Source organism: Ctenopharyngodon idella, chromosome 9 (assembly GCF_019924925.1).
Source record: "Ctenopharyngodon idella isolate HZGC_01 chromosome 9, HZGC01, whole genome shotgun sequence".
Lineage (NCBI taxonomy): Eukaryota > Metazoa > Chordata > Actinopteri > Cypriniformes > Xenocyprididae > Ctenopharyngodon > Ctenopharyngodon idella.
Genome location: NC_067228.1, coordinates 28,403,876 through 28,418,160, shown reverse-complemented (window position 1 = coordinate 28,418,160; position 14,285 = coordinate 28,403,876). Strand labels below are relative to the sequence as shown.

General features: G+C 37.3%; 1 protein-coding gene across 2 annotated transcripts in view; it reads right to left on the bottom strand.

Annotated features, from left to right (window-relative positions):
- Positions 1-14,285, bottom strand: part of vwa8 (von Willebrand factor A domain containing 8) — a 129,199-nt gene that overhangs the window by 61,339 nt on the left and 53,575 nt on the right. For both annotated transcript variants that reach the window (XM_051904791.1, XM_051904792.1), the window contains exons 23-31: positions 13,810-13,945; positions 13,599-13,718; positions 11,667-11,872; positions 8,890-9,041; positions 6,117-6,225; positions 5,706-5,844; positions 5,392-5,579; positions 2,029-2,151; positions 1,789-1,853 (exon numbers count right to left, since the gene is read on the bottom strand). In XM_051904791.1, the coding sequence (XP_051760751.1) occupies positions 1,789-1,853; positions 2,029-2,151; positions 5,392-5,579; positions 5,706-5,844; positions 6,117-6,225; positions 8,890-9,041; positions 11,667-11,872; positions 13,599-13,718; positions 13,810-13,945 (1,238 nt within the window). The remainder of the gene's footprint in view (positions 1-1,788; positions 1,854-2,028; positions 2,152-5,391; positions 5,580-5,705; positions 5,845-6,116; positions 6,226-8,889; positions 9,042-11,666; positions 11,873-13,598; positions 13,719-13,809; positions 13,946-14,285) is intronic.

Genomic DNA, 14,285 nt, shown 5'->3' with positions numbered 1-14,285 from the left:
ATATAGATTCTGTGAATCAATACTCTGGTCTCATGAGACCAAATCAATCATTTTGGATCTAACAGCATCCAAAATGTTATGGTGTTGCTAGAGGAGGAGTACAGTGAGAAGTGCCTGGTTCCCACAGTAAAGTTCAGTGGTAGTAAAGCTGTATGTAATGTATAGTAAAGGGATGTATGAGTGCTGAAGGTGTGAGGGAGTTGTGCTTTATCGATGCTGTCATGAATTCCCATACCATTGTGTAATTTAATACACAAACTTGAAACAGAAGATGTTACCCTTTCCTCATTCCCTGCATTGTTGGGCATTTTTTCAACATGACAATGAGGATATGCATTCTCCCAAGGTGAAAAACATTCTGTGGACATAGATTGCACTCAATCTTAACACTCTTGAGTGCCTGTGGGTGATTCGGTAAGACGAGTTGAGCAACACCTCCCTTTAAAGATCAGGGCATTTAAGGAGCTCATCATCCAGGAGGTAAACATGACAGATGTGACAATTTGTCATGAACTTGTACACTCCGTGCCAAGAAGGGTCAGAGCATTATATTCAAAATTATGGAGGGCATACTAAGTACTAGAATATTATACATTTGTTGAATTAAATCTAGGGTGTACTCATTTCTGCAATCCTTAATTTAAACAAAATTGGCTAATTTACTTATTTTATGGCTATTAATGACATATATTTCTCAGTTTTTATTATGTATATGTTTAATACATTTTAGTTTTGCCATCTTTCCATGAATTGTATTAGTGGTCATAAAGAAAATACATCTTCTATTTACAATGTGTTTTTGTAGCGTTGAGCAATGAAACCAATCATAGACATCTCTGTTGATCTCTTGAATGCAATGACCAATCAGCGGTGTTTAAAGTCAGAATCAACTCGCTGCTCAAAACGTCAGAGTTCTTGTTCAGTGCTAAATTCTGCACACTTACGAATCCTCTTATTGTAACAAACAAAACATAGACCCGATGTAAATAAGAGATTCATTGTGCAGTGTAGACAACTTCATTGATTATAACAGAACTTTATGAAATCACGATGAACTGAGATGAGTGACAGCTTTTTAGTGATTTTAAATTGAGCGCTCTTTGTGCACATTTATGAGAATTAACATCATTTTAGTACTAGTTCAGATTACAATATGTTTATTATAACAATGTTACCATAAATGAAAAAAAAAAAAATAGTAAAAAGTAATAGTTGACAACGTGTTATAATGAACTAATTTAAACACTGCCTGCATCACGACAGGATTATAATACATCACCATAATGAGTTAATTATGCACGACAGCGCAGTTACCATAGGTATTAGTTTTGCCATCAGTATTCGCCACTTAAACTATGCTTGTAGGGGGCGCTATATCTAAAATGAATCAGTGATAATGACAGGATGTTCACCTAACCCTCATAATTGAGTGATTTTAAGTGTTTTAAATAAGCAACGACTCATAAAAATGGCACTTCCTACATGGAACACATAGCAACGCGCTAAGTGCCACAACACTCACAGCAGAATTCTCTATTTTTCACACTTTGTCAGACATTTTAGACAGATTTGTGTTGCAGTGCATTCTGGGATTGATTTCTCCACAACAGAAATATGCAGTGCTGTCTTAGAATTTGGCCAAAAAGGGTCAGAAGGGTGAATAATCATGCTGCTCTAATAAATGAGCTGGTTAGCTTTGGAAAATACTGCCTACATAGGCAGCTCACTAGGTTTCAGAATAAAGTGTAAGGGGCTCGTCACACTTAAGATTGAGGGAGAGTAACCTACCCGTTTTCTTTGTAGAAGAGAAGCCAGTTCTTGTGGGCAAACTCCTTGCACATTTTGTATGCTGGCTAATGACAACAACACAAAAGTTGAAAATAATTTTAAGATAATGTTAGGCATGACTGTATGATTTTACACTACCAGATGTGATATTAGCCGCAACACTGATAAAAGGTGTCAGGCCCTCTAGAGTAGGCCCCGGATCCCTGATAGAGAACCACTGCTATAGACATAGATTTTCACCTGACTCTCTTTGTTGTTCCACCAGTTTGAAGTCTTGCGTGGTGGTTCCTCCTGCTTGTCCTGAGACAAGACCAGTCTTCTCACAGCACCAGTAACCAGGTCCAGATGGAGCACTGTGTTACCCTATAAAGAGGAGACAAGAATGTTCACATACTCTAGTTTTTGAAAAAGAGGTAATATAATTTCATTTTATTCCCTAAGGTACACTGATAATGTTAGGGTGATGTCAAGGTTTAATACACCAAGAACACTCATAATTTAGTTTACGCAACCATTTACAGCCTCTATCTGACCTGGCCTTTTTACAGCTGTCCCTTTAAGATATGTAAATGTCCATTTCACATATAATACAAATAAGGCCAGAAATGTACTTTATGCAAGTATTGTGCCAGCCTCTTGTTACAATGCTTCTTATCTTTAGTTTTCACTTTCATAGGAAAGGTTGGAGGTCATAAATTCCTCACCACTGAATCTGCAGCATAATGGCTTCCTTACGCCCTGGCTTTCATATACCGCATGCTGTCTGTGTTATTAATAGAAGCCTTGCATCACTTCTGTACAGATGGTGGGTTTGGCTGAGACGGGCCGTTATGGTCACAGGCCGCACCGTTTCATTCAGCCTTCTTGTTTTCTCTACCAGGAGAGCAATGACCCCTGAATGGCCCTCTGTGATGTCTGGACATCTGTATTTTTAGATTTTTATACGCAATAAGTAATCATGTTCTCCACACCCCTTTTTTCCACTGCTAACAGGTGTTTTAAGGTTTCCTCCAGGCTTGACTCTAAAACAAACCAGCTGCACTCTGTGAATGTAAATTCCAATTTGATCTTTTTCCATTTTTTTGGTTTGGTACCTTAATATGTAAGTGAAGTAATGAGAAAGGTTATTGAATACATGAAGATGCACTACATGACCAAAACCGTGATCTCCGAAAACACTACAGCCATATGTGCTTGTTAAACATTTAATTTTAAAACCATAGGGAGTTACATCAGTTTCCACTCTTCTGGAAAGTCTTTCTAATAGACGGAATGGATGTTTAATCTGTTAATAATAGAGTGCTGCAGTGATGACGTATTTTTGTAGGCCAAAATTGAAGTTAGCATCACCCTGGTTCCCTCAACCAAAAACCAATTGGATTCTTCTATTGGCTTTTGGATTATTGCAGAAAATAAGCTCTTTGGCCAACAAATGTTTATAATTCTTACATGTTGTTCATGTTATTGTTCATAAAGATAATCTCCACAAATTAACACAATTTTTATGAATTTTGAAGCCGAAATGCAATCGCCAGAAGTAATAAAAAGCTAAAGGTAGTCCATAAATGAGCTACACCACAATTGCATGATTTTTACTTCACCATCACTATACTCTTTATCGAGTAATGAGGCATTAATGAGGCTTTAAAAGCAGACTAGCGAGTAGATTACCTGTTTAGCGTGAAGATGTTTAATGTTAAAAAAAGAGCCTGTGTAAACCATAGACATTATTTTAAGCATTTAACACAAAACCCATTCAAAAAACCCACTGACTTTAGGACAATGGAATTAGAAGTCAAAAATGTCAACTTGTCTCTGGGTTTTAGGACTCATTCCTGCAGAACTCTGTGGGAGTCTGGGGGGGCATGTAGTGTATGAATGTGTGGTTGTGAGTTTGCTTTTTCGTCCGTGTGATATGTTGTATGTGTGGAGTGTGGTGTTCAGATCCCAACACTTCTGTCTAGTTCGGTTTCGGTTCCGTGTTGGGGTTCAGACATTCATGCTCCATGTTTTGTCTTGTTGTGAGTGCACGGGTTGAGTGTTCATTCACTCACCTTGTGCTACTGCCCCATGTGTTTTTGTAGAGCGGTTGGTTTATGTTTTCATTTGCCAGGCATTCTTGTGTTGTCTTGTGGCTGCATGATTTTGTGTTGTCATGTTCTGTGTGGATGCGCAGTCAGCGAGAGCTCTTATTGGCTGCATGTTCATGTCATGTTTTGTGGGAGCACATGGCTTTGTTTTCTTTGTTTCTATGTGCCATGTGCTCCTCAGCTGTCTATTGTCTTTACCCCGGCCCTCTTGTTACCTGATTATTGGTTTATTTGCCCCACCTGCTCTGTCTTGTTTCCCTCCTAATTTCCTTTCCTATTTATTTTCCTTGTGTTCTCTGTCCTGTACCAGTTTCGTTGTCTACTGTTCCTGTGGTGTGTTTCCTTGCCTGTTTCTGCCTTGTCTTGTCCTGCTCTACCCAGTCCAGCTGCCGGTAGAGTTTTCCTCCACAAGGTGGTTTTTGTTTTATTTTTTATTACCAATAAAAGCCCAATACACTCTGCATCTTTGAGTCCTTGCTCTTCCTCACCAAAACTTGACAAGCCAGTCATAACAGAAGTAATATACAAATATAAAAAAGCTTGTTTAATTTTGAAGATCAGAGACGAAAATGATTGTGTAAAACTAAATACGAAACCTGAGAGATTTCTGTCCCTCCATTGAAAGTCCATTCCACCAAAACTTTGATTCTTCACAAAGTTTATAAAGACATAAAAGTAATCCATACTGTATGAATCGAGTGGTTTAACCCAAGTCTTCTGAAAAGACACAAACAACAAACTTTACTGGTTTTTGTGCTTGTGAGACACTCAAAAACAAAACTCACTGATTCTGTCGTATTTGATGACCTCTATGTACAGTATGTGTGTGGATTACTTTTACAATATCTTTATGAACTTTTTCAAACATCAAAGTTTTGGTTACAGAAATCTCTCAGGTTCCATTAAAAATATCTTCATTTGTGTTTCAAAGATGAACTTAAGTCTTTTGGAATGACATTAGGGAAAGTAAATTATTTTATATCCCTATCCCTTTAATGTTTGTTTTTGGTGAAGTAAACTATGATTAACATTATAAGTGGACTTATAGAAAATATATCCTACAAAAATTGCAGTTTAAATTTTAACTAGGGATAAACAAAGCCTAAATATATTGACAATAACATCCAGTAAAGTAACATGCAGGCTTCAGTGTACCTCAATACGTTGTATAACTTATTTAAAATTCCAAATGGTATCATTGCTCAAACATCACATCTCATCATCTACGGTGAATCTATTAGCTCACAACTCGGCCTCGAATTTGTTTTTATCTGTGGCCATTTACTATTTCCATCCACTATTTTTAGGCATTGTTTTCCCCTCATGGGTTTGGTGGAAAGGATGCATCTATTGATGATCTTCTATTTCCATGTTCAGATAATAACAGCATGTCTCAGAACATCAGGGCAGGAATGAGACCCATAAATGGATAGGTAATGGTAGCAAGAGGATGACAACGCTTTCATATATAGTGCCTGTGTAGAAGGGTGAGTTACAGGTCACACACACACACCTGTTCTTCATGGAGCACCACCTGGTCCTGCAGCGGATTGCCCAGTGCCGCCACAGAGACAAAGGGCTGCCACACTCCACTGATGGTTCGGGGGAAGATGTCATAGAGCTCAATGCACTGGACAGAGTCTCCTTTCTCCTTCATAGCATACAGCGACACAGGGTTACATGTGGCCACGTAAATGGAATCTATGAGGAAAAAAGGATTCACTTTCAAAATAAAAGTCACAAGACTTTATAATGCCATATTAATTAGGTCAAAGTTTGGCTCCATGAGACTAACTTTGATATCATTGTGCTTTAGTCATGGCCTACCATTAGCAGTGGTGACGTCGCAGACGATGTTGACCTCGTTCATGGGAATTTGCCAGTGGGCCTGTTCCTCAGTGAAGCTCATAGATCTAGACGCATGCCTTTCAGATGGATAACTCTGAACCCGCAGAAACACTGGGCCCTGAGGAAAACCACAGACATCTATTTAGTTTCAAAGTGTAATATGATAATCAACACTGAACTGATTTCAACTGAATAATGGCTGTTTATTACTGTCTTTTTAGAGCTGCTTTACAGCAGAGTTTGCATCAATGAATCTTTATTTTCCTGTTTATCACTGTAAAGCTGCTTTGAAACAATCTGTACTGTATAAAGCACTATATAAATAAAGGTAATTTGACTTGACTAATAACAACTTTGAAATATTGAAAATATATGAAAGGTTTATGATACCTTAATATCTATCCGATGGGAATCTGTTGGACACAGCAGCTTTCGTCGTGTATTACCACCCTGATTGATGGTCCAGTAACCCGCCATCTTACAGTCTGGCAATGGTAACCTAGGAAAAGGGTATTTTAGTAATTGTCAGTTATGAAATTGAAATCTTACACTGATTATGACAACATGTAGGTCACTAAAACACCTAAAACTGTGTTCTTTTATTGGGTTAAGCAAAACTGACGGGCACACCTAGATTTCTGCAGTGATTTATGAAAGTAATCAGTGTTTTGTCCAGTGACTGTGTTTACTGTAGATGTAGAAGAACGTAATCAAAAAATTGCACCTAAATCAGAAAATGATGTGTGTTTAAATGATGGTCATTGTTTCATTTGGCTCTACACACGCCCCAGAACTGAAGACAGTCTGCTGTCTCTGTAGTGATGCTGGAGTTCATTGACATTTATGAAGGTTGTAGTTACACATATGGTTATTGCTCAGTAACTATTCCCAGAGAAAACATTAATGCACTACTCTGGAATTCATCCAGGTGGGATAACATCATTCCTGTCAAGATAACATTAAAATGTTGTTTTTTTAATAAATTAACAATTTTTTTTCAGCAAAGACAAAAGTTAAATTGTCCAAAAGTGACAGTAAATACATTTATAATGTCACAAATTATATCTATTTGAAAAAAAAATGCTGTTCTTTTGACTTTTGAATTCACAGAAGAATCCTGAAAATAAATGTATCATGGTTTCCACAAATTATTAAGCAGCACAACTGTTTTCAACATTGATAATAATAACGGAGTGTCTATTTAAACCAAGTAAGGCAGGTGGTGTTAGCTTTTGATGCAACTAACCAGAGTTCGAATCTGCCTTTTACAGAGCTCATTCTTCTCCCTTTTCCCATCGAATATCAGCTCAGAGTAGCATTTATTTTAAGTCAAAATTAATAAAATATTCACAATAGTGAAATTAAAGTGCCTAACAGGTATTTAATAGAGGAAATAAAGTGTTTAATGGGTAGGGTTAGGAGTAGGTGTAAGGGAGGTAATGTCAAGTACAAGTAATGTCCCAATAAAGCAGTATCCATTTATGACTATAATAAATATAATCATACGCACTGAATGTGTTATTATTGCATACGGTTTTGAATACACTGAGGTGCAAACAATGAAAATAGTGGCAGATACTAAGTTTAAACACAGCATCTAACAACTACTTACAATTAGTGCAAAGAAAATACTTTCTGTTACTATTTACACTTAGGGTAAACAGTATCTATTGCCTTTTGCACTTAGTGCAAATAGCCACTGCTTAATAATAAATGTTTCTTGAGCAGCAAAGCAGCATATTAGAATGATTTCTGAAGGATCATGTGACACTGAAGACTAATGGCAGCTAAAAATTCAGCTTTGCCATTTTAAAATACATAATATATCACAATATTACTGTATTTTTGATCAAATAAATGCACCCTTTGTAAGCATGAGACTTCTTTCAAAAACTTATAAGTATGATTCAAAAGGAAATATTTGTTTCTTCGCTGTCATTTTCCAGTATTTTGTATAAAACATAATCAATTGTGTAGACCAGATGGCAAAACACTCAAAAACAAGTGAAATAAGACAAATATGAGACGGAAGAAACAAATAATTTCCTTTATTGAAGGTGTATAATATACAGTACTGAGAAAATGAAATGACCTTTATGGAACGAGACATTATTTGTTGTTATATAACGCTGATGCCAAACTCTCAATAACCAGATAAAGGGCAAATTCCATTGGAAGGGCACTGGAAGGGCGGACAGTGATGGGACATAGACGCCATATGAAGGATCGTTCCAGATAAGAAAATGATGTTGTTTTTAATTGCTCCCTTCGCCAAGTGTGTTCCAAACAACCACGTTATGAGACATGATTGTCTTGCTCTCTCCAGATTTCCCACTTCAAGCGCTCCATTCATCATAGTAAACAGGGTATAGAAATGCTCACTTCCCATTGAAATTTGCCCAAAATTTCTTTTAAATGCCCTAACCAGACCCTGGCAATCAAGTTTCCAGTTTTAGTTATTTCTGAGTCTGTGTAAATACTATTTTTTTTGTAATATGTGAATTCATGAATGTTTAGGGTTTTTTTTCTATTGCACCTTCAATGAAATAAGCAGCTTATTAAATGCATCTGTTAAAGGTAAAGTTTGTAATATCTGTGACACTAGAAACAAAATTGCTGTTCATTTGAGCAGCCTGACTGGGCTTCACATAACAATATTGGCTAAACCAGGGGTGGCGAACTCCGGTCCTGGAGTGCCTCAGTCCTGCAGAGTTTAGCTCCAACCCTGATTAAAACTCACCTGCCTAAACAGTAGCTTTCTAGCAACCCTTTAGACCTTGATTAGCTTGTTCAGGTGTGTTTGATTAGGGTTGGAGCTGAACTCTGCAGGACTGTGGCTCCCCAGGACTGACGATAGTCACCCCTAGGCTAAACCAATGGTGTGAGTTTGGCCTGTTTGTCAGAGCAACGCAGATGCAAACTTTATTTGAAAACAGTCATAATTTTTTACATGATTTTGTTTTGTGTCACTGCTGGTGAAAAAATTGCACACTTCACCTTTAAACGCATTTGTTTAAGAGTACGGTTTAAGGAACATGCAGAGCAGATCCTTTCTACAGTTAGTCTTATTAGTGCAGGACAGTGTGGCTGTTAGAGAACTCAGAATTTGTCTATGATACTGTATTCACAGACAGTAAAGTGGCAATAGGAGCTGAGCTCTTACTCCTTGGCCAGGTGCACGCTGGTGGGTTTGGCTCCGATCGGGATGCCGTGCTTGTGCAGAGCTGTGATCAGCACCTCACTCATGTCCTTGTTATAGGAGTCAAAGTCAAACACATTCCTCACCACGTTGGCCAAGCCCTCATCCGGAAATTTCTGGAAAAAGAGGAGAAGTTAAGCCCCAAGTTAAAAGCAATTAGTTGTAATGCATTTTAAGAGCACTCTGATCTTACGTTATCAATCATTGCAGATTAAAAACATCGAATCGTGCAGGAGAGATTGATAAAATATGTAAGAATGGTTTCTATTTCGGTTGATAAGCGTGAATTTAAATTGAACTGGCTACAAAACAAAGGATGATTAATTAGAATGAGGAATTTACTGAACTGCAATTCAAAACAAATTCAAGGCTGTCTCATGGGAGAGGAATTTCTTCCATCCAAATTCCAAAACAAGTTTAGCGAGGAAAAAAAACATGAATAATAGGACCATTAACCATATAAAGCCTACAATAGCATATTTGATATGTGAAGGCCACTAACATTTCAACATGATCAAAAGTTTGCTGAAAAACCTGCTGTACACAATCTACAAAAGTTCATGCTTTCGGTTTTCTGATTGACAGTTCTTACCTTTTTTTTTAGCAAGTAAAAGGCCTTCCAGTATAATTTTAAAAATGTTCCCCTACATGTTGTGATATATGTATATTTTTGCTGTGAAATCTTTACTGATTGATATGCAGATACTATATTTATATGCATTTTATGCACTTAGTCTTGTTATACTGTTACAAAGATTTTTTTTTTTACATTACAAGCAATACGTTTTGGTCATATAAGTATCACCAACTGCACCAGATTGCAGATTTTTGCCCAGTTTTGGCCTCTGTGACTTTTTTCCTCAGAGTATGAGCTCAATATTTTCAGATAGCATACTATATGAGCTATAAAAGCCTGATTTATCAAATACTCAACAAAAACACACATGCAATCTTTTTTTTAGATTTTCTTTTTATATTTTGTCTAAAGTTTGAATTACTTAAAAAAAAACAAAAAAAAACACAAATTTCTCTAAGTTCAACACAATTAACAGCCATTAAGAAAAGATTTTACTTTAGAAATAAACAACAACATTGTTTTCAAATTTATTGTTTTCAACTATATATAAAAAGTAATGCTTACATCAAACTTCAGGATAAATTAGATAATTCTTGAAAGTGTATTTCCACCGGTATTCTTAAAATAAAATACTTAAATCTTACTAATATTATTCAATGTTTTTGGAAGCAACCATATGTTGTATGTATGAGCATGTTTTATGGGTAATTCATACTGAAATATTACACATTATTATAAGCTACTCATAGCAGCTATATGAATTTCTTTTTAATTTCATGGCATTTTAATTGCAAATTTGATCTGTTTGCATCCTCACTTCACATTTAAGAAGTGGATTAGGATTTTAAACATTTTCAATTCAATTCAGAATGGTGCACAACCTGCTTATGGTTAGGTTATTATTTTTCTAGACTGTACCTTTGCTCACTCTGGACATTCACACTACTAACTTTAGGATTTGCATAATAAGATTCTTTTAAACAGTTTTGTAGTTGACAGACCGGGCACTGGTCACTGCTTTTCCTTTTATAATCTGATCCAATTAAAATAAATAAATAAATAAATAAATAAATACAAATTTTAGTTTAGAAATTCATAAGCAGACAATTTATATTACGAAGCTAATTTCAAGCATAACACTCTTTACAACAAAAAAGGTTTATAAGATCACAAGGAACAAATTCAGTCAAGTGTGTCCGAACTTTTAACCGCTAGTGTAGACCTCTGATGGCTGCTTGCGGCAGACCAATCTGACAACTGACTCCTCATCCAACGTGACAGATGAATTCCATCCATCTATCTGCACCCCTGTCACTCCTGAGAGCTGAGGCTAGAGTAGGAGGAGGCTGGTACATTGTGTGTGTGTGTGTGTGTGTGTGTTTGTGTGTGTGTGAGAGAGAGAGAGCAGAGTTGAAGCCCAGAGACAGGTGGCCCAGAATGGCAGTGTGGCCTCTATGTGTCAGATCAGTCAGTGAGTGGGCCGAGTGAAGAGACAAGGCCTCTCCTCCCTCACTCTGTCTCTCGTGAGGCACCTTTCATCTCAGACATAGAGTCACTCACCCTCATCTATTAAACATCACACAGTTCATCACCGACACAAAGTCTGAATTCTTAAAATGTGGAACATCCTAAAACCAAGAGGTTTGATGTATTGTGTAGATGTGGCCAGACTTTTGACCTGCGGCATAAAGTCTGGTCCACTTTGCAGCTTTTTCTGGACATGATCCGTCCCTTTAGACAGGAAGAGACTGTCTGATTGACATGGAAAATGACCACAGTTTGTTTTTGTAAGCATCATTCATCTAAAATACACTACCGTTCAAAAGTTTGGGGTCAGTAAGGTGTTTTTTTTTTTTTTTTTCCAAGAATTAAAACTTTGCTTTTTTTTATTTTAATACTTCAAAAAGTTATGAAAAGTTAAAATTTTAGATCAACACAGACAGCAGAGTATAACTGCTGTTATCTGCTGTTAAAAACTAAGCTCAGAATCGATTAAAGAGAAAATCGCGATACATTCGGAAAATATCTCAATTGATCCAGAATCATCACTCTGTCCATTATTTGCTTCCATTTTGTGTTATATGCCTCAGACGGCCTGTGAACTATACGTGTCAGACGGACTATATATGTGTGCCGTCTGAGGCTATAACTACCTGCCAATTACCTGTAGGTGTTTTACGATGTTGACCACTTCTCTTGTAGAGTAGGGGTAGGTGATTGTTCCTTGGTCAGCCATGGCCCGGAGCTCTCCGAATGCAGCCACCAGTTTCTGAAGAATAGCATCAGGAACGTCAGGCCCGTACTGCTTCAGCATGGCAAACTCTGCCTGAGGTTTGGGGTTGTCCACTGCATGGCAGCTAAATATGTCCCCTGAAAGAATGATTCAACATATCATCAGGAGTATTACAAACATATATAAAGTCCTTACTTTATATTTGTTTGAATTACTCAATGAAATGAGTTTGTGATCAAATACTTTTGTATAATGATGCTAAACGGTATAATTGACTGTTGTCAATGTATACAGTGCTCAGCGTAAATGAGTACACCCCCTTTGAAAAGTAACATTTTAAACAATATCTCAATGAACACAAAAACAATTTCCAAAATGTTGACAAGACTAAGTTTTATATAACATCTGTTTAACTTTAAATGAAAGTAAGGTTAATAATATAATATAATAGAACAACATTTTCAGTTTTACTCAAATTAGGGTGATGCAAAAATGAGTACACCCCACTGAAAGTCTCTGGAGCAAAGCTAAATTTTAGACTACAAATATCTAATTTAACAAGAATTCAACCACAGGTGAGTCTAATTATTCATTACACAGGTGTCCAGCAGACAGTTGACTATAAAAGGGTGTTAAAACCCCTTCCCATTTCATGCTGTCAGCAATGGCACCACATGGAAAAGAAATGTCACAAGACCTGAAAAAAGAAAATAATTTCTTTACACCAGAAAGGTGAAGGCTACAAGAAGATCAGCAAAGCTTCACTTATCAGTCAGAATACTGTAGCAAAAGTAGTACAAAAATTTTAAAAAGATGGAACTGCAACCATCTCTCAGAGATGTCCAGGTCGTTCACGGAAGTTAACACCTCTAGAAAGCCAAGAAGTAGAAAGCCAAACTGGGGTGACTATTTCCCGTGACACAACACGGCGTACACTGCAGAGGAATGGCATGCATGGGTGCCGTCCACGAAAGAAGCCTCTCCTAAAGCCCAGGCATAAAAAAAAGCCCGCCTAGAGTTTGCCAGCAGCCATGCTGACAAAGATGAAGACTACTGGGACTCTATACTGTGAAGTGATGAGACCAAGTTAAATGTTTTTGGAACTGATGGCTTCAAAACTGAATGGCGTCGCAAAGGTGAGGAATACAAAGAAAAATGCATGGCGCCTACAGTGAAACATGGTGGTGGCAGTGTCCTTATGTGGGGCTGCATGAGTGCTGCTGGTGTCGGGGAGCTGCATTTCATTGATGGCATCATGAATTCACAGATGTACTGCTCTACACTGAAAGAGAAGATGCTACCATCAATCCTGTGCACTTGGTCATTGTGCACTTTTCCAACATGACAATGATCCTAAACACACATCTAAGGCCACTGTTGGATTTCTGAAGAAGAACAGGGTGAAAGTGATTAATTGGCTCCTGATGTGAACCCAATCGAACACCTATGGGGAATTCTGAAGAGACAAGTTGAGCATCACTCTCCATCCAGCATCCAGTCTCTTAAAGAGGTCATTCTTAAAGAATGGAAAAAGATAGATGTTGCAAAATGTCGCCAACTTGTCCATTCCATGCCTAAAAGACTTTGTGCTGTCATTAAAAATCATGGAGGCCATACAAAGTACTAGATGTAGTAGTTTTTGTTGTGGGGTGTACTCATTTTTGCATCACACTAATTTGAGTAAAACTGAAAAATGTGTAATCTAAGTTATATTATTAACCTTACTTTCATGTTATAAGTTGTTATATTAAACTTAGTCTTGTCAACATTTTGGCAATTGTTTTTGTGTTCATTGAGATATTGTTTAAAATGTTACTTTTCAAAGGGGGTGTGCTCATTTACGCTGAGCACTGTAAGTCTTACCAAGAGCTCCAAAGAAGTCATTTCCCAAAAACGGAAAGCCTGGTCGGTTTGCTAAAACAATCATGCGGAAGTCTGGATGCATGGGGATGGCATTAGGCCTTCCTGCTGCTTCCAATGGATCTGGGGAAATCAAAGAACAATTCCTGTTTTAAAGACTGTCCATGATGGGTCAATGATGTGGAATGTGTTTGATCCTCTCAGTCCATTTCACCTAACACTATCCTTCTTCCATCTGCCAGGATCATTTCTCCACTTTCCACCAAAGTCTTCAGGATACAGGTGACATTTGTGGGAGCTTTATCAGCTTCATCTATTACCAGGATATGTCCCATCTTCACAGCTTTAACCTTGAAAACAACACACACAAGCACATTTTTAATGCATTATTTATTTATTACTTCAAGTCCACTTATAATGTTAAGCAACGTTTCTTGTGTAATGTAGTTTAAAAGAAACATTTCCCATCCTCAGGCTACTGCTGCACACTACCGTTCAACAGTTTGAGGTCAGCACAATTTTTTTTTTTTGAAGAAGAAATTAATCAATACACTGATTCATAATGCTCCGAAGCTTCCTGAAGCAGTGTTTTGAAATCGGCCATCACTATAACAAGTCGTTATTTTGTTTGTTTTTGGCGCACCAAAAATATTCTCGTCGCTTTATAATATTAATATTGAGCCACTGTAC